This window comes from Zosterops lateralis, assembly GCF_965231275.1.
Source record: "Zosterops lateralis genome assembly, chromosome: 4".
In the NCBI taxonomy this organism is placed as follows: Eukaryota; Metazoa; Chordata; class Aves; order Passeriformes; family Zosteropidae; genus Zosterops; species Zosterops lateralis.
This window is the reverse complement of record NC_139765.1, coordinates 5013338-5035010: the sequence shown is the minus strand read 5'-3', so window position 1 is coordinate 5035010 and position 21673 is coordinate 5013338. Positions and strand designations below refer to the sequence as shown.

General features: G+C 36.5%; 1 protein-coding gene across 4 annotated transcripts in view; it reads left to right on the top strand.

Moving 5' to 3' along the window:
• The window catches only part of CCDC91 (coiled-coil domain containing 91), a 109507-nt gene extending 88117 nt beyond the window's left edge, over positions 1–21390 (top strand). For 3 of the 4 annotated variants that reach the window (XM_083860167.1, XM_083860169.1, XM_083860170.1), the window contains one exon: positions 19831–21389. In XM_083860167.1, the coding sequence (XP_083716293.1) occupies positions 19831–19950 (120 nt within the window). In that variant the 3' untranslated portion in view covers positions 19951–21389. Of the gene's footprint in view, positions 1–19830 lie in introns of all 4 variants that reach the window. The other variant, XM_083860168.1, reaches the window with a different exon arrangement.
• The last annotated feature ends 283 nt before the right edge of the window (positions 21391–21673 follow it).

The window sequence follows — 21673 nt, the reverse complement described above, 5'->3', positions numbered from 1 at the left end:
ATGTGAGCAAAGGAGGAGTGTGATAACTCCCTGTGTGAAGTGGGGTCCAGATCACAGCTTTTCCCTCATCCTTTGCCTGCACTTTGTCTCCTCTCACTGGTCCAAGATGAGAAGAAAAGGAGGTGCTGCCTGCGCCTGGTGGTCTGTGAAGGTGAAGAGTGAAAGACAAGAATTACTTAAAGGTGGTGAGGTGGATTTTCAGAATCCACTGGTTTGAGAGAAGCCAAGACAGCTGATTTAAAGGAGAAATGCTTCATTTCTGAACTGAAAATGAGCTTGAAAATAAATAGTAAAATAGCAGATAAGCAATATCTGAATAAAATAATATCACTATTGCAGTATATTCATCTCCTTGCTTCTCAATCTTATTTTGAGGCTGTGTCTTGGTCTTTGCATTCATAATGTGGACCCACACATTATGAATATAGATGTTGTGCAGTTAAGTGTAGCTCCTGCTGTTCCATGAAGACAATTCCTGAAATATATTTACATTTTATATGACTGGCTGAGATGATTTCTTTTTAAATTAATTTGCAGATAGGAAGTAAAAGAACCAGCCAAACTTTATAAAAATAGTTTTTTAATAACTGAATTAAAATATTGAAAGCTGTGCAATACTGACTTAAATATGTCTCCCTGTCAGGGGACATTTATACAGACCAGAATGTCACCCAGAGAATTCTGGTGGAGTTTTATATTTCCAGGTGTCTCAGAAAAATTCTGATGATCAAGGGAATTGATTGATCACTACTGTACTTCAAACAAAGATCTGTATGCAATTATTTGTTGTTAGGAAGGTCAGGAAATTCTTTACTGTGCTTCTTAATTTTTCATACTCGGACAGGGTTTTGGTTCTTGAACATAATCTGCAAATGTTACAAGCTTTCAACAAAAACTTGTGTTAAAAACTAAGCCTTGTTAGTTCTAAAATCACACAAATGTTAGGAAATCTTATAGAATAGAGGTTTACAAAAGTATTCTGTTATAATATTCAGGTATTTTGCATGTGCTACAGGCAAAGTTGTTTATAAATATCATAGTTCAGTAATTTACTGCCTGTTCATTCCAATTGAGTGCTTAAAAATACTAATTCACAATGTTTTATTTATTAGGTATTTATAGCAGACAAAAAACCAGTAATCTATTATTATTGGGCCTGCTTTTAATTTTTGTGACTATTAACTGTACAGAGATAAAAATTAATTTTTGAAGTTGGTATACAAAGGAGAGAGTAAGTCACAAGAGGAAAAACTTTCTACCAAACAAAATCTTGTGCTGAATAGGTTATTTAAAGAACTTTTCTAAATTACAAAGATTCACTTCATGAGGTGAGTAGCCAGCCAACAAGCAAATTTTAAATTTTTCCTGTTTACATTGACATCAGGAAAATCTGCTGCTTGTTTTCTGACAGCAAAGCTGAGGGTATTAATCAGTCACCTTTTGTCTGCTGATTCTACACAGTTCTCATTTGCTTTAAAGGGCATATTTTGGCCTGTCAGGGAAAAAACTACATGTTGGGGCTTGAGTAATCACTGGAATGACAGATTGGCTTTTAATGCAGCCCCTGTTTCCCTGAAGGTCAGACACTTGTCATAAATGCACTCCCATCCTGATTTAAGGGTCGGGTTCTGAGAGCAGATGTCACCATTATAACAAAACTCACTGTACTACTGTGTGCTCCCATATGACTTGTGCAGCTGTGCCTCATAACCTTTAGAAGAAAACAGAACTAAACGTTTCTCTGACTAATGTTTACCAAAATACTGCAGAATTGAGAGTAGCCAAAGAGATACATTTGGGGGTTGTGTATTTAATAGATAATTTTTTCTGATATTACAGAAACTAAGGGCCTGTTTCAAGCACAGTATTTATATTTAAGAATCACTGGCAAACTGGTATAAGCCATGTCTGTCTCACAGGAAAGCAAAAAATGAGCCAACAAGTTTTTTTTCTGATTTTTCAAAGAGGATTTGCCCCTTTTAGATTGGTAATAATACAAGTGCTTTTTGGAAAACAGAATTCCAGGCTGATCCCAGGGATGTCTGGGATGTGCCAGGACAGGCAGCTTGGCTCTTTGCCATGTGGAGAACCAAAGTTATTTTTGTTCTTTTCTGAAAAATACTTGCAATATTTGGAAAATTCTGTTTTACCCTGATAAAACACCTTGATAGAAGGTCTTATTCCTTCTATTCCTTCTATTCCTTCTATTCCTTCTATTCTACGCAGCTTATTCCAGGCAAGAGCAAGTCATACCTTTTCCCACTTACAGTGGGATTATTCTGCAGGGCAAGAAGTATTTGCCACTTGAAGGGGGAATTGTGCATTTCACTCTGTGTACAGATGCAGTGTAGTCACAATGGTTTTTAAGGAAAGAAAAATAGTGATCAAGTTATATCCAAGACAGCAGGACATATCTGACATAATCTGACAGTAAATCAGATTAAAATTGCTAATTTCCCCCATGGTTGTCCTTGTTCTTCAGGGTTATTTTTCATAACATACTGTAATTATGGAGTGTATTTTGTATGTTTGTTTTGCTTGAAGGAAACAAGTAGACCTTTGTTTTCACCTTTTGAGTTGGTTTCTAACTAATACACTGACTTTTGGGGTTGCTTATGGTACAAAATCCCATTTCAGGGGTTTTTCAAGTGACATGTGCTATGTTTCATAATTAATATGTTCGTACAGATCTGATTTATCATCAATGCACTGTTAGAACTTCTTGGGGTTTTTTTGTTTGATTTTGTAGTTCAGCAGCAAAGCCTATATAAATCTATCTTGAAAGTACCTTTACCAATACAGATTGTTGAAGGAGATCTGTTTTGCAATTTCTATAACCTCTGTTATCTATGTAGATTTTTTCTTAAAATGTGAAGTCTTTTCTGTGCAAATTTCTCATTCTTTGATATTTTAAGAGTAGATTTTATGATGAAAACTAATACCTTACGTTTAGTTATTTAAGGTAAAGACTGAAAAAGAATGCATGAAGCTCAAGTTTAATTAGATTTATCCACCTTGTTGAGGAGAGGCTGCTGCAAATTCCTTTGGGTTTTCAAATTGTCTGAGGAATTGTCTGTAATTCACTCCTGAAATCTGACCTTATGAGAAGATATGTGGACCTCTGCATAGTTACTCTATTATTCATCCATCAGAACCATTACAGAAAATGGTCAATTTTCTTAAGTTTTTCTTAAACAAACCCGACTAAAAGTTCTCCCTTTACATATCAAGTGCTGCAGTTGAAATAACATTTTAGTTCTTTACAATATTGGCGTAAACGCCATAGTTATCATATAGGTCATACATTCTTTTTAAAGACCTTGTAATTTATAACCCTTTTTGTAGTAAGAATTACAAATTAATGGGGAAGGTCAGTACAGTAGAAAAGGAATAAGATGTCTGCCTGGTGGCTGAAATTGGCTATGACTGTAAAAAAGGATTTGAAAACAATATTACTACCAGAAAACACCCTCAAACATCAGTTTAATTGGAAATAACTATGGCTTATTGGCCCCTCTTATCAGACAGAAAAATCCACATGTTCTGTTCCTGCTATTGATTTTTAATTTTCTACTTTCAAAGGTGACTTTATCATTGTAGAAAAATCTCTGTATGTAATCTGTGTTTGTGCCACTGAGGAAGTGTCACGAGGCTGGACCCATTTTTTTTCTCACCCATACACCAATCTTCACACTCATTATCCTAACTGCAATCAAAGCAAATTTTTAGAATTAAAAAGTGGCTTGAAAAGCAGTTTGGCTTTCTGTCCAACCAAGAATGGACATAGAGGTCAACTCCTGGTTATCTGTATTTTATCTTTCCTGAAATTATTGAATCCAATTATTTAAATCAGATTCTTTATAGACTTTCATTATATGGGTAACATCTCTATTTAGCTGAGAAGTTCTTGACCTTCTGTTGTTGACTGCACCCCTTTGCTTTCCTCTCTGTGCTTCCATACATGCATGATGGTAACTCCTTTTATGATATATCTACTGGCAGTAACCATTGCAAATCTGCAAAATCTCCTCTTGAAATGTGAATCCTAATGTAGCTTTAAACCCCAGAGCTCAGATTCTTCAGGTGCTAATCACATTTAAATTAGAAATTACTGCTTTTGCTTTACTTATGTTGCCTAATTTTTTTTTTCAACTGTGCACATCCAGTATTTATTTTCTTTTAAGTAAATTTTCTCAATTATTTTCTTTCTAATGAAGTGGATAGTTACACGACTGACATGATGATGAATGGAAATAAAATAAGAAACGTCTTCACTTGCCTTTCAGAAATGTACTCCATATGAATGTGAAATTATATGCCTTGAAAGGCTCCTAAATTACCTGCTAATGTCTTGAACAGAAAAGAACTGTTCCCATATAGCACTACATTAACTTCAGTATCTAGACTGGTATTCTAATTACTGTGGGTTATTACATCTAATATTCAGGTTTCTGAAATTTATGGTTGACTTTATGGTTCCATCAGGAGTGCTGATGTGATTCATGTTGAGGACTGATGTGCTTGCATGGTTAAAAAGTGTTTTCTGCAACCATTTTTGGCTCCAGCTTAGAACAATAATAAGAATCCAGCACTCTGCCCTCTTTCTAATTCCTTACTCCAGGGGAGGCACGACAGACAAATCTGCTGCTTTTAGACCTGAGTTATAGAATCACGATGGTTTGGTTTGGAAGGGACCTGGAAGATCATGTTGGGTTCCAAGTCTCTCACCATGGGCAGGGACACCTCCCACTGGATCACCCAGGGCACCATCCAACCCTGCCTTGAGCACTTCCAGGCATGGAGCATCCACAGCTTCTCTGGACAACTTGCTCCAGTGTCTCACCACCCTCTGATTAAAGAAATTAGATAAAAGTGCAGAGTTTCTACACAGTGCTATTGGTTAGGCCATGAATTGACACCTACTTGGTCTCACTTTTTTATTCACATGGAGGGGCTGATTTTAAAGATAAAGCTTGGGATTCACTCATTTGTTGGGTAGCAGGCTAAAGTATGTTATGTCCTATATTCTAACATTGTGTATTATTGGTGGAACAAGCCCTGTATGAATTCCTGGTGCACCCTTTTCTCTGTCTCTTTGGTAAATTGGCAGTTTCTTCAAACTCCCTACCCATGGCAGGTAAGTTATTGTTAATCCTTGTTTTGAATCATGGGTACAGTCTGATCTCTGAGTCAGATCAATTTTCAACCCGGATTCACATCAGGGATTGAATGTCTTGGAGAAGTGTTAATATGAGAAACTCCATACATCCCATGTAGATCTAGACTGCAATTTTTCCCATATAGGGGATAGTTCCTGTGCACCATGAGACATCAGAGGAGCTGGGATTAGGATAGGCAGGGCTGATTATTCCCCTCATGGGCAAGAGATCTCAATTCCTTCTCTGGAACAGGGGCTGTGTCTTACATTGCATCCCTTACTCTAGATCCATCTACATGGAGAGATTACAGAATGCTGGAGATTTGGGAGAGAGAGGGAAAAACTGACAGCTGGAGCAGCACACTCGCACTTTGACCACAGTTTTTAGGAAAAGAATGTGAGAATACAAGAGCTAACTTAAAGAGTTTCTAGTAGGAGGTGTTCCAGTAACAGAGCTCTGATGTGAATGTATCATATCCCTGTGAACAGGAAGGATCCCACCTGAGAAACTTGGGTTACAAATTAGTGACTTCCATTTATTGATCCATTCGTGTTAAGTCACCTGAAAAATCATGTATCAAAACCAGAGAATTTAGTTTTGAACTCTTGTAGGTAAAGCTTATGCCCTAAGGCAGTTATTATCAGAACTTTGATACGTGTTACTCTTTTGCAAGTGTGCTTGATTTCAAGAGTCAAGCACAGCTTTCTTCTGAAGGTTTATTATTTGAAGACAAGTGCAAGTGGGAGAGGTTACAAAAATCAGTTTCTTTTAAGTTATTAATCTCAAATGAGTGATCTCTTTTTTTTTTTTTTTTTTTTTTTTTTAATAATACTCGCTATATTTTAATGTGCCTTAGAAGAAAATAGGGTGTCATTACCATTCTTGTTCCTGAATGTTTGGCTTGGCATTTGATGCAAGGCCTCAATTGCAGGCTGAAGTGCCAGCAGCTGAAGCTGAAAACAAGACTGCGGTGGGCAAACTCAAGATTTAATTTCAGAAAGAGTGTTTATATTTTCCCTGGGGCCCCATTAATGGGAGTCCAAACCCTAAATGTTACCACCAACACATTTTAACAGACCAGTTTCCCAGTTTTTAAAGTGTGGTGTCACCTTGAGTATTTTTCTTTCAACTTTTTTCCCCCCTTCTTCTGACTTTTAAAGAAAAGCAATGAAGTTGTATCATTTTTGGCTGAATTCAGTGTCATGTTTGGGGAACATAAAGTCCTGTGTAAAGCAACAAAGTGACATTCAATAATACTTAATCCTATCTTCTATAGCATCGGCTATTTTAATCACTCAGCTGCTGCAGGTGACCAGTGCAAAACTTTGTTTTGCTGCAGAACACAGCACCATCCTGTGTGTCCTTGGGGTGCCCACGGTGATGTCCTGATTCCACCTGATGTCAGGACATGTCAGGACATCTGTGCCATGCCCAGGGTGAGCTTGTGACCACCAGGTCAGTGCCAAGAGAGACAGTGGTGATGGGGTCACTGAGAGTTCCTCAGCTCAGTTTCCTTCTCCCTTCAGCTGGGCCTGTTTCGTGGCTTTAATAGGATTAAGGAAACATTTACGTTGAGGCTTTAGGAGCATTTTCACACTGTTCCTTTTCCCAGCTCAAAGAGGAGTATGAATCCAAATGATTAAGCCAGGGAATTATTTGAAGTTGTAGTGTGAGATGAGTTTGGTGCACCTGGCTCTCCTTTTCCCCTCTGTGGATAAGGATTCTGAAGCAGTGTGATGTATCTGCACGGGATACAGGAGTGAGCCTGGCATTTCTTCCTGAACTTTTAGATCTCTATAAGCTTTAAAATTATTGTTTCTAAATATTAAAAGGAAGTTATAGTCTCCTATGGAGGAATATAGTATTTTTATTGATTGATCCTGTCAGGCATTTTTCTTCAGAGGACATTTTGGCTTTTTTTCTGCCACTTTTCAATAGCGAAACATCGTGCATTGAAGAGAATTTTTAATTTCCTGGAAATTATAGTGCTCTGCCTTTAACAGATGGAAAAGGAGGAAAATACAATTCTCTGCCACTTAGTTTCATTGAAATACAAAGGAAATTTTTAAATAACCAAAATTATAATTTTCAAACTCTTTGAGTGATCATTTATGCTGATGAAAGCAATTTAGTTGAAACTACATACATAGCCTATTGTAGGGTTTTCTGCAATTACTTTAGCGTAAAATTGCCAGTTTGAAATTCTTTACTTAAGTTAAAACTGTTTCATATATCCTTTTGTGCCACAGTGTATAAATCTACAAAGACTGAGATTATGCATGTACTCTTTAGTCAGGCGAGATTCCAGCTGAGACTGAAATCAAGTGGTGTTATTACTGAGAAAATATTGTGCTATCAAAGCCAAAAAGTGGAAAAAATAACAGGATGAATTATAATGTTCAGCAATGAGATGACTGGATACGACACTGTTTCAAAGCTGCTCTTGTGATTGAGACATATTGTGCTTTTAATCCAATGTGTGTCATCTTAATTACTGTAAGAGTAACTTTGGATTTGCTCCGCAAACACATAATTATTCAGCTGGCTCTCTGCATATAGAGTATTCACATGAATAAAGACTTGCAGTGTGCACTGTACTAATGTCACCCAGATCTATCTATCAGCACAGAGTGGTGTGGTTTTCTCATCATCAAGTGATTTGGCAACACCTGAGGTCCAAGGAAAGGCAAGATCTGTCATCCAGGGTCCCTCTATTCTGCAAATATTTGGTAAGAGGGCAGAGGAGGCTCCCAAAAGTCTCTGTTGTCCATCAGGAAGGCTGTGTGTGACAGGAGGAAGCAGGGCATCCTTACACACCTCAGGCCCCCTGTAAGTGAGGCTCTCCTGTGCTGCTCCTGATTCATCTCTCCATGTTAGGATTTTGTGCTGTACTTGTGGAAATGTGAGAATTGTAACCAGATCATCTGTTTGAAGATTGGTTGTTTCGTGTTCTGTTTGACTTTCTCCAAATATGTTTTGATACTGAGTAGAGAAAAAAAAATTAAAGTTCTTGATTAGATGTGTTGGATTAAGCATTTTTAGTGCAACTTGTGGCTCTTGTCCATGGGCGTTTTCAGATGTTTTGATTAACCAAGAGTAGCTAATTTAAGACAAAAAAACAAAGAGCAAGAACAACAAACCCCAGAAATATCTATGCAAATGAACATGGATGCCCTTATCTTGCCATCCTAGGGAAAAAGTTAGGTCAGCTGAATTTGGAAGATTAAGCATCTAATATTCTATGACACTGAATAAGTGAATGTTTTGAGGAGGAGGAGGACTTTGGGGATTATTTTTCATTTGTATTAAAATAAAACCTAAATTATTTGCTGTCTTCGTCTTTCAAATTCATCTATATGCTTGTAACTAGATTTGTATTTCACTGTCATTTCTTAATTCACAATTTATGAGTATGTACAATTAAGTATTTTGTAACATAAATTTGATCTTTAAGTTAGTGTAATCCACGTTGCTTTGTACTAGATGGAAAGTTTAATCAGTTCAATATGATCACTTGGATTAATTAAAGCTAAGAATATCATCTGCAGTTTTATTTTCTTAGTCATAGGTCAACTTCTTGGCTTTTTCCAAGTCCCTGATGTACCATTCTCTTAGCACCAAGGGGACCCTAAAGTCTTAGAAAGTTAATGATGGCCGTGCTCAGCAAAGACATTTTGGCATGCACCTGCAAGGTTGTCAGATTGCAAAAGAGAAGAGGCAATTGTTCCACTCTGATTGATTTTATTATGAGTTCCCAGTGCAAGGATCAGAAGTTGGGTCACTGTCTCTTCCATCCCTAGATTTTTGTGATACCATTTTAATTACACTGGAGTTGAGCCCCAAAGAGACAAGGACAGAATACAGAAGGCTCTTTTCTCCACTGTTTCCATGACATGCAGGGGCAGTTTTGTGGTCTCTGTGTTTGTGTTGCAAAGATCCAGAAATCACAGTGGTTTTAACGAGGTGCTCTGTAGAATTTCTCTGTCCATGTACCAGGATAAGATAAGCCCAGAGTAATTGCAGAGCCACCACAAAGTCACATAACTTGGCACATTGTCTTGGCTGTAGAGTTTTGAGGGAAAACTATTTTTTTCTCCTATTCATTGCACAAATAAAATTAGTAGATAACTTTGTGTATGAGGATGGTTTATTCTGTTCTGAGCTGTGTTTTCCTACAGCTGAGGAATATTTGTAGTTTAGGGTTTGTTTGGGTTTTTGGAGCTGGTTCCCATTTACACCCAAGTCTTTTTATGTGGAGATACTTGAACCTCAGTAGTTTTATCTGCTTACTCTTTTACCTGAGGAATTATCTGAGACTTTTCATAGTGGTTTATACACAGGAAAACTCAAGGTATTTTTACCCCAAATCTTGCAGCTTCTTTGCTCTTTTTTTCAGGTATGACTTTTACTATTTTTATACTTCTGCTGAACTTTGATTTTAAAAAAGTAAATGGGAAAGCTGGCCTTACCATATGCATTTTGATGGATCTTTCCTATGATTATTTCCTGCAATTGGATTCCTGCAGCAAAGCCAGTGGGATCAAAATTTGAGATTCAATCAAGTTGTCTATAAAGTTAGAGAAAAATGTAAAGAAATAAATTTTATTACCTACAGCAATACCAAGATTAGATAGATGGAGCAAAGAGATGTGGTTCTCTGTTTACTTTTTGCATTAAAAGCGTAAAGATTTTATGTGTGTTAGAAATTCAGCAAGATGCTTCAATGACTTATCATTAATGAGTATATATGTTATTTTTTCTGCTTTGGCTGCAGGCTACTGACTCATATAATTTGGTCAAGTATATTCTTTCCCTTCCTTGCCCTTCCCCTCCACCCCACCCTGCTAAGCAACAGTTTCTTCTGGTTTTTGTGGGTTTTTTTAAATAATGTGAAACAAGGTATTACCGATGTGAAAAACCACTGTTCTCTCTGTGGTCGTGAGTTCTTGGTGTAATTTCTCAGCAAAGCTTTGACACAAATTTGCATCTGGAAGTGCAGCAGAGTAGCCAGGCAGGAACTCTTGAGTTGAGCAGTTGAGGAGTCTCCCCTGGCTGGCGGTTGCAGGATGGATTTGGATCCGCGTGGAGCAGAAATCCTGCAGATTGTTGTGTCCTTCTGGTGATTTCTCCCTCCTCCTTTAGAATCTTCCTGCCTGTGGTGTTGTAAAGTGATGACCTGCTGAGAGAGCCATGGGTACCCAGTCCGTGTGAGTTGCGAAACAAGCAGGTCTGGTCTGGATGACGTTGTTGCAGCTGCAGCTTTGTGAACTGCTTGCCCTGAATTTTGCTGTAGTAGCTTGACTTCAAACTCCAAACTGAGTTTTCCAGTAAGATGTTACTGTCAGTAAAAAAAGCATTATATCTTCAATCTTCTCAATATTGAAGAAGTCCAGTAGTAAATGTGGGGTCAAAGATTTCTGTCTGGATTGTTGGACATTAATTTTTCTATTCCCTGAACCTTAATGTGTAATTATTTATTTTAAGGCTTGTATATTGCCACAGATTCAACACTAAATTTATCACAGATTTGCTGCAGGCTGTTTTTCCCCGTTTAATTTCTTCATGTGAATCCATCAGCTGTACTCTACAATGGTAATTTTAGAAAGATACCTGCATTTCATGTGATATCATCTTTGCCCATGACTTCTAGAATGTACTGTCTCATCCTGTCACATCTTAAAGCTTCATTTGAATGAAAACCTGGCTGTTAAATCAAGAGTTCCTCGAAACCAAGAGGTGGGATTTTTTTTTTTCCTGCTGCTTCTATTTACCAAACTCCAGTGTGTTGTTAAGGGACACTTTGCTTTAGAGATTGTGGCAGATAGTGTCAGAGTTTCACAGGAACCTTCAGATAATCATGATTCAACCCCAGTCTCCTCGATATCGAGGTAGATTAATTACAGTCTGACTCATTATGTTATTTGTAGCTCCAGCTTTCCATATAGCATCTTTTTTTTTTTCACGTCCCAGCCTAAAGCAGTGATTCTCTGTCTTGTGTTATCAACCCCCTGTTACCCTTCTCAGAGGGAAGGAAGTTGTGCTCCTCTCAGCCTTCTGTTCATGAAGGATCACATTAGATATTGATGTTTAGAAAGCACCCATGGCAATGGAAGGGCAGGTATACAACTGTGGTTTCACAATCATGCACATTATTAGGGTAATTTTTTTTCAGTTTGTATACACTGCAAACACTTAGGATGCAGTGATTATTTCTATTTTACATACTTATTCACAGATAATGCAAAATACGTGTTCACAGTAACAAAAAAGATTGTTCTGATTAATGCCTGTATTTGCTGTTTGCTTTTCAGTGAGGCTTAATTAATCCAGTTCTGTAGATATCATCTGGGTACTGTAAGGCAATTCCGTGAGCATGACTCAACACGAGCCCATCAGATAGTATCTTTTATTTGGTTTGATAACAATAGCAATTTTTATGTGTAGGAAGATTGTTGCTTTTAGCCAAGCGGTTACTGTGGATTAAGTTGGAGCAGGTTTGCATACTGATAAGTGAAGCAAATCTTGGACAGCAGATCTGTCACCCAGCCCTGCACTCAGGGCTTTTCAGGAAGCATGGTCTGATAGTCTTCAGGCATTTTCCTGGAGAGGTGGCAAGTTGGGTTTCTGAAGCTCCACAGAAGCTCTGTGTGATTTCTGCCAAGTCATTTGTAGCTGTATTGAATCAGGATGTGATAGTGCCTAAGACTGACTTGGTTGCTTAAAACAATTGGAGTGAAAACTATTAAGGATTTCTACATTCTGTGAGCACTCAGGGTCTGACAAGCCAGGATAGAAACCAGTCTGATTCACTTACAAATCCTTTATTTAGATGCTGTTGTAAATCTGTAGTTCTCTTTTTTCATATCAGAGGAAGTGATCTGATGAATTTGGCCACATTGTGGTCAGTCTTCTGCTTGTGCCTGCCTTGTGGAGACTGTAATTCATTGTGTTCCAGAAGCTGTGCAGGCATTTTCCAGGGCCAAATATTAACCATTTGTCAGTCAGAGATTTTGAAGACACTGTTTGCATGTATTTCTGTATTTTTGTTTTCAGAACCTTGACTCTGAGACTTAAAACCACAACAGTCAGATTGCTGAAGCAGTCAGCAATTATAGTAGCAATTATGGTAACTCCTTTTTTTGGTGTATGGCAATAGTCTATAAATAATTTGGTCATGTTTGTTACCTGTTAAGTAGGTAGGTCACTGCAGAGATTTCTCATGTGCTAATGCACATAAATATATATATATATATATATATATATATATATATATAATTTTTGTGGGCTTAGAAAATACCTATTTTTCACCTTCTGCAGTAGTCTGAGCAGGTGCTGCAACCGTTTTTAGTTCTTTTTGCACTTGATCTAGTTTCCTTAATTGAAAGCAAATTTCTTTCTTGTATTTATATGAAGAAAAGTTAGTATTTTCTTACATTCCTGGGTCCAGCTGGGAGACAGTGGAGATTCTGAGAGGTTTGACAGGGTGTTTTCCCACCACCTTCAGCAAACTAGGCAAATCTGTTTTAAAGATGTGTCCAACATATGGTATTATTTTAATGATCAAATTCAGAGCATAAAATCCTTGAGGTTTAGAAGTTGCAGCATTATTTATTTAAAGGGGAAAAAGAAAAAACATTTTCACATGGCAATATAATTTATTAAACATCACTCTTTCCTAGAGGTTGTCTTGAACACTAATGACTTTCTAATGTGTAGCAGATATTGTATAAATTACAACTGTGAAGAACCTTGTTTTTATATTCTTAGTGTTATCAATAGTAGAAATTCACAGATGGACAGACAAAAATGTCCTGTCCTGGGATTAACTCTAAAATAAGCTCTGCTGCACGTATGTACCATATGGATCTGTTTTCCTTCTCATCCATTATAGAAATGAGAGGAAGTAGTTAATTGTTTCCTCATCCAGCTCTCAGATTTGCAGGTTCCTCAAGGTAATAATTTTTCTGGATGTTCTATTTAATGTGCTAGGGAATTTTTTTAAAGCCTTCTGTTGAATCTGTGCAGAGAAGTTCATGTTAGTGCACCGAGAAAGAGTTCTGGACCCATAGTTTTACTAGAAAATATTATCATGTAGCTGAACTTCTGCAGCTACAGAACCTTTCAGGATCGTGTCAGGCTCATTCACTGGAGGGGGTTAGTTGTGTGGGGGGAAAAACCCAAAAAAACTTGTCTTTATATCATAAAAATTGTACAAAGCAAACCCTTTGTGTTTGAATTTTCCTCCAAGAGGAACATTGACCAATCAAGCAGTGAGAGGACACTGATGAGTGTTTAATTACACTGCAGGGGGCTGTTGGACTGGGTTTTTGGCCAATATCCAGTGCAATCCTAGCACTAAGTTGCAGTAGTGCTTTGCACCATCAATTGGGCCAAGAGGAGCCTGCAATAGTTAAGGTTTTGATCATACATGAAAAGCCATTATTTTTGCAAAATATTTTGTCTCTAAAAACATTTAGAAAGTATCACAGATTTAAAATGCAACCATTTATTCACCTAGAAATGAAGTTCAGATCATTGTTCAGAAAGACCATAACCGTAATTTATAGCTCAGACTGATGCCAAAATTATTTTGAAATAATTATCTATTGTTAAGTAACTGTTGTTAGGTACAGATGTACATGGAATTAGGATAAACAAAAATACCTAAAGGCTGATTTGGTTGCAACATCAATGGTTGACTCTAAGCAAGAAGTTGCATTACATCTGGATTCCCTCCTCCAGGAGCAACTCACCATATTTTTAGCATGTTGTCATTTTCAAGCAAGTCCCTGCACAGAGGAGGGAGTGCCACTGACAGAATTTTTTAGTAAATTATTTATATACACGAACAAATCAAGTATCACTATAATTTCTTCCTTATACTTTCTTCCTGGTTCCACTGATTTCAAAGGGATTTAAATTTGTTCCTCTAGTCCTTAATAATTAAATACAGAAGTATTTAGAAAAGCAATCTGTCATCATCAGCACTTTTGACTGGTGTTCTGCTCTCCATGGACACATCCATCTGTGTGTTGATCAAAGAGTGCCAAGTTAAAACTATAGAATAAAATGAAAAATTATTCCAGATTCTTTTCAAGTAAAAATGGGAATTGTTTAGTCCTATATTAATTTTCTTCAGAAAAGTTGTTTAACTAAATTGTAAAAAAATATAGTCTGAAGTATGCCTGTCATCATTCTTTATTTTATATCTAAGTTTTTTTGTTAGTAAATTTATATAATACAAAACCATACAGAAAAATAGCAAACAGAAATCAGCTTGCAAACAGCAAAGAGGTGTAGCTTTAGTATATTTATCAGTAATAAAAAATACATAGAGAAATTAAGACTAAATAAACTAGGGTAAACTATTAATTATTACAACAAAGCTTAATTGTTTTTATCTCCAGTGTCAAAATGTCCCCTTGCTATTGAACATTCCTCAGAGAGTGGCAGGAAATACGTGAGAATGTTTATACTGCAAGTCCTCTGAAAAATATGAAATTATACCAGGCTGATGTCTATGAATAATTACCTGTGGCTAATCAATATTTCACTTCAAAGAAATGCCTTGGTGATGAATCCTATTCAACCAGCAGCCACTTGTAAACAGTAGATAAATGGAAAGCCTATTATCAGCTGCTTAAATCCACCTTCAGAACCTATTCTCTTCACACATCCACCTGTGTTTTCAATTCTCTAAAACATTCATTTTGCATTTGAAATTTTCCTGTCTTTGGATGAACATGATTTTCTTTGAGGAACAAGGATTTTAAGTCTTCTCCCACTGACCCTTCCTCCTATGTTGATGAATATAGGCATAAATATCATTGCTGGAATATTTTCTCTATGAACTTCTTTGCAGTCTTGCTGGAAAAGTAACAGGACTCAAAAACTTATTTCTGATTTTATGGTCTTTGGGAAACTGCTATACCTCATTACAATAAAATGGCAGTACTTTTTATTTATTTTATGTGCGATCAACTACAAAAACAACAGTAATAAAAATACAATTAAAAGCTTTCTTCCTCAACATCTCTGCTCTTTTTTAATCTCTGGTCATTGTATTTGTTGAATTTCATGATAAAAAGAAGATAGCAGTTTTTACTCCTGTTAGTATCACAGAGCCAGAGTAGTGAGCTGAACTGCTACTGAATACATTAATACTCTAATTAGCATTTGTGATACAGGTAAATTTTTCAATATGTATTTGAATAAATGTAGCTACTATTTCTCCAGCTGCGAACACATTTGGTATTGGGAAGTTATATTATCTGAGAAATAATTTTGAAAAATGCACTTTGATACAGTTTTATATTTATATAGACAGAAAAATTGAAGAGCCATATTTAACATTAATTTTGTTTTCTTCACTTTCCTGGGTGAACTTCAGGCCACAGTGAGATTAATAACAAAATATACTTTACTGTGGTAAGATCAGAATTTCATCTTATATCCTTCAGTGCTTAACATAAAATTTTATTTTCCATGTACTATTTTATTAGTTACTAGAAAGAGAGTATAATTCTGACATACAGGAGTTATTTATTGAGTTCTGGCTGGGTTTCTCCTCTAGTAATTTGAAGTATTTTTAAAAGCTGGTGAATGTTTAATAGAGGGAGATAAGCATGAATGCCATGAAAACAAACCTATTTGCGGGTAGATATTGCAAGGGGAAAGATATGGAAGGTGTGCACATTCAGTTGTTTGTGTAAGAATCTAATTTCTGTTTTAGGCATCATTCATGTAGACTTTCTTTCCATTTCACAGAAAAATTGAAAGGTAAGATAAATTTAGGAAAATATAAGAGCTAAGAATAGTGGTTAACTTTGCTTTGGTTTGAGCTTTGGGTGGCTGAAGTGATGCAGGGGAAGATGGATTGACCTAAATTGAAATAGAGCAGCATGGGGTGGAAGCATTCTCCGGGTGGTAGTACAGTGCCTTTTTTTTTTTTTTTTTTTTTTTTTTTTTTTCCATTTCCCAAGTCCAAAGTTCTTGCATCCACTCAGGAGTTCTGCTGGGGCTTGTGCCTTCAGGTGGTGCCTTGCATGGCTCAAAGGCACCTCATCCTGGGTGGCCTGTGGGTATGGCTGAGGTGAGACCCCACAGGGAGCCTCATCCAGGCATCTTTGTACTTAGATCTGAGAGGTGGACTGAAGCTTTAAAGAGAGGGGAACAGACAGCACTGAATGTGGTCCTGCAACATTCTGCTTATTTTTGGTAAATGAAATGTCTGGAGGAGAGTGGGAAGAATTCAAGAAGTATTTTTTTCCAAATCTCATATATCCAGTTTCTCAGCAGGATCCATACAAGTGCCTAGCAAGGCAACTTCTGGTTCTTAAGGAAAAGAAAATAAAAATCTACACCAATTTAAAAGATGCTGTTGAGTAACTTAAAATAATGAAGTTCCGGAACATTAAAGCTTTGAACAAATGAAAGCTCCACCAACTGGACACAGTCTAAAGAATTTTGGAACTTTGAACCAATAGATTTCATAGAGTGAAAGAGAAATATTGAATAGCAATGACAACACTAACAATATGGTGTAGGAAAATGCCCTTTCTTGGCAAATCTGAACCAACAGGATACATTTTTCAGCATGTATAGAATCAGAATAGTTGGGTTGGGTTGGTTGTGTGAATACTCCAGCCCAAATATATTATTCATACTGATTACATTTGCATATGAGTCACATTCAGTTTTGAATTTGCCAGATGTCCCTTTATGTTTGTTTAAATAATGAGATCATTCCATGAAGTGAACAGGACCTGAAAATATAGAGAGGAGACTGTTTGGGAAAGTGAGATTTAAAATATCTTATAAATTTTCCCATTTTTGGTGTATTATGCAAGCAGGAGCACAGCAGTGTGGAGGCACTCTTCAAACAAGCTGTGTCCATTGCTAACAGTTCATTAAACAATAAAAAGCTTCATTTGTTTCTATTTCCCAGCCAAGCCAATTTTCTCATTAACAAGCATGTTCTCCTTCTAAATGCATTCAAATGTACATTTTCAAAGCCAGCATCATTTGTTGCATCCCTTTTTGTGTTTTGTGAACATCCCAAGCCTTTCTGGGTTGTTTTGTCATTTGCTGTAGCATTGAAGATTTTTAGAATGTCCTGCTCAAGGCAATGCATATTCATAAACTGAGCAAACAAGGGAGAACTGAATTCTCAAGTTTTATGTTACTGCATTTACATAAACTTTTAACAAGCAATAAACTTCCCTTATGCACAAATGGAGACTACCAACTAACCACTTGAGTTCAACAAAGGTTCCTCAAATGTGTACTTAATTCATTTGAGACTTTTAAAATCTTGCTCAAGCCTGAAGAAATTCTGGTTTTTTCGTGCTGCAGCCAATCATTACAGGCATTAAACATTTACTTTAGTACTTGGTGAAATAAATTTAATCCTATACAATTTGAGATTGCAGCCTTGGTAAAGAAAGTTAACAGCAGCATATCAGAACACGCATCTGGTGAGCTGCTCTGGTCTCTTTAAAGCAGAATTTGCAAGGAAAGGCTGCAAGAAAAGAAAATGGAGAGTTTAGCCAAAGCTTGTGGTCAAAGCTCAGTACAGAACTGTCTAGGTGTGTAATGATATAATATGCAATAAAAGGAAACCCCTAAAATTCAGTTTCATGCTGAACTTCTCCAATTGATACACCTAACAGAAGCAAGAGAATCTGATGACATAATGTGAGAATTATATTAATTATAGAAAGAGGTATCTCATGTTCTTTCTTAACATGCAACAGATGATATTATGTGAAGTGTGCTATATCTGTCTATTCATTCCCCAAAGAAATATGGATCACAAGCACACAAAAAACCTGCAAACTTCCTCAAGCAAAATGTTTTGGTACAGAAGATACAAAGGAGGCAAGAGAGTTTTCAAATCAGAGGAAATGCACCAGCATAACAGAGTGTGGGGTTTTTTGTCCACTTATTCCAGACTCTTCCAGCTTCTTTAGAGATCAGTTTGCTGTTTCTTCCATTTTCCTGTCAGTAGCAGCTGTTACTTGAATATATCAAGAACAGACTTTTCTGTCATTTATTTGAATTAGATCTGCTTTAAAATCTGTTGTAAATCAGTGGGCTAGGTTCTCATCAGGCTGTGTATGGAGCCCTAATGCCTGCTTTTGCAGAGAGATACAAAATTGTGAACTGCTGAAAATTTGCAGAAGTAGAAACATTGGCAGGCTGGGTTGGATGGGGCTCTGAGCAGCCTGGTCCAGTGGAAGGTGTCCCTAGCCATGGCAGGGGGTTGGAATTGGGTGATCTTTAAACTCCCTCCCAACCCAAACCATCCTGTGATTTTACCCTCCTATTACTGAAGGAGTTTTATGATTGTGTGCTGTTTAGAAAAATGTGTGTGTTCTGCTGGTGACTAGATCTGATATATCCATCTCTGTTGAAACAAATTGCCAAAGTATTCTAACTACCCGGTTTTGCATAAATTAGAGGAATATATGGAGCAGAAAAGCACAGGCTCATAAAAATGTTTCCCTTTGTGTATTAAATCACAGCGCTGCTACTTTATCCTGAGTGCATTTTCAAAGAGAAGTGGGAGGCTGTCACTATCCTTGCCTTGCATTCTGTGATGAAATTTTTAAAAATAGCCTATCTGTTATAAAACAAAATGGGCATTCAAGTGACTGTTAGAGCAATTAACTGGACTGCTGACTGATAAACAGATTGGCTTTTGTTGAAAGCTGTAATTAAAGCTATGAGTCCAAGATATATGAGTCAGATATATTTTTTTGAAAAACCTACCATTTTCCATTGCATATGAACTTCTGTACAATAGTCTGACAGAAGTGCTGACTTCTTCAAAATTCCATTCCTTCCTTTCCCTTGAGTGGCATAACTTTTGTGCCTTGTACCACTACCTTTCAGTCTCACCCTGTGTTGTCGTTATATGGATGTTCAATTGAATTTGGGCTGATTAAAGGATTGAAAACATCTCTCAGTTCTGATAATATTTGTTTGATGTCTGAACTTCGACATTCAAATAGGAGGAATTTTGAAGTGCATTTTATTTCTTGGTTTATGTTAAAGAAATTCAAATGCTTTTCAGTAAACCGTATTTTTGTCATTTATGTGACATAACCTGCCAAATCTTGCTCTGGTGTTCTTATCTTTTTTGGTGGGGAAGATTGTCTATACTGTAAAGTTGTATTTTTATATATTTCACATTATTTGGCATTAGGGGATAAAATGTAGGAACAAGCTAAGTAAATAGCAAATATATTGACTTTTCCTCTGGGAACTACTTAAACATGCTGCCATTTAAATTACCAGTAGGCTTTGAATTTTTGAACATGCAGTTATATATAGTGATCACTTTTAAACTGAAGCAGTATTTTTTATAAAAGCAACAGTTGTCATTTCTGTGGGGATTTACCTAGCATGGCAGCTAGGCTGTTTAGCAGTCTCAAATAGATTGTGTAGAATTAAACAGCTTTAAAGTTACTTTTAGCTTTGTGTGCATTTTATTTTGGAGAAACTCAAATACTCCATTGAAAAGTTGTTACTAAATTATACACATTGAAATTACTTAGGTTCTTTAATTGTTGAATTTTTGTTGTTAGATATGGTTGGATTTTTGCTGACATTTGTTTTCAGGTTTTCTTAAAGTTGATTGATTTTTATTTTTCTTTTATTTCAACAGCTTGATGAAGTTGTCCGTCAGAGAAATCTGCATAGTTTGGAACTTTTCCTTTCATGTGCACAGAAACAGTTAAATGTTTTATTAAAGGAAGAGCCAACCCCAGAGGAAAACAGAGACTGACATTCTCAGTGCTGATGGTACAGTGTGATTTGTGAAGCTGCAAATCTCCATCTAGCAAATGATGAATGTATTCCAATCTTTTTGGATTGTATCATTGAGCCATGAGTGATCTGACAGGCTTGATAGACATTTTTGCGGATGATGTTCTTCTATTTATTTATTTATTTTACTACTGTTATCAGATAGCAAATGTGAGAGGGAAAAATCCTTGGAAAAAAATTGTTTTATTTAGGGTTTGTTTTATTTAGGTTAGGATTTTGTTTTCATTATATTTTCTAGTAGCCCATGGTTGAAGTTCTAGATAACTGCAGCAATGATGAGAACATTTCCATGTTATGTCTGTTTTAAATTTAGCACCACGTGTTAATATGATTCACCGTTATTTTTGATATTTTTTAAAATGGAGACAAACATTTAGTTGGTTATAGATACAAATCTATTTCCAAAGTATCTGCCCAAGTCCATTGCCTCAGGTGAGCCTGAGTAGCTTATTTAGTTTTTACTGCTTTTGATGTGTAACAGAAGAATCAGTGCTGAAACATTAGAGTGTTGTCAGGCATTTATAAACAAATCCAGCTCTAGGAACAGAAAAAAAATTAAAAACTAAACAGTGCATTTGTTTAGGGTAGCTCAAAACATTGCCATGACCAATGTATAGTATGTATTTTGTTTCTGTTTTACGGAGCTAGCTCAATTCCAAGAGTCATTTTCTCATGAAATTACGATTAATGTGACTGACCTCAGTTTCAGGAAGAAGATGTATGTAATTATGTGGAGACTGATACTGCACTGCCTCAGTGGAATTTCTGACAGAATAAGGAGTGCAGCTTGCTGACCTCACATGCCCTTTCTAAGTACATCGAAGGAAATAGAAAAACTCCCCACTGACATTATTGGACTTTGGATCACTCACAGGTCTTTTTAGTCCTACTAGCAGCAGATGGAGTGGAATTTCTGTGCCTACACTCTATTGATTGTAGAATTGGAGCCTTAATTGTAGAAGAGCTCTGAATGAAATGAGGAAAAATAAGTGTTCATGCTTAGGTATATAAATAAACTAAGAATGATCTCTCTTATGCTGATCTCATGGGCATTTTTTAAGTGTGGTTCTTGTTATTTGGAGGTGTTTGGGGGTTTTTTGATTAGCTGATTTCTTTTTCATCAGCACTTTTCATAAATCGCTTTCTTATAGTAATAAGGATCACTAAATGGTTGCATATGTATTTGGCAGTATGAAATATGTATTGCAGAAAGTTAAGGTTTTTGTTGAAATCTTTTTCCATGCTTCCGTTTCTGTAATCAAACCCAAAGATTTTGTCTTTTGTAGACACAAAGGCTCACTGAAGAAGTAAACGGTGCTGGTTTTACTAGATGATGGCCTTACCCTGCAGATGGATTAAAATCCAGTCTTCTGTTTGATACTTGATTGGCTGATCAGTTTCCAATTTTTTCTGGCAGACAAGGAAATCCTTTGGTGTTAACGAGTTGCCTATTCATCTTCTCTTCCTAAACCAGTGAATTTTTTGTCTCTGTAACTGCACCAAAGATGACATAGATGTCCCTATGGGGTTTTTTTTAATGTTGAAGCACTGTAAAAGGAAATTGATTGCTTAGTGCTTTCCCACAATGTGTGTTTAATTGTGGAAACGTGGTATGAGCAGATTCCTCAATGAACTTATTGGTTTTGTTCTAGGTCTGTACATGAAACAATATTCCTTTTTTA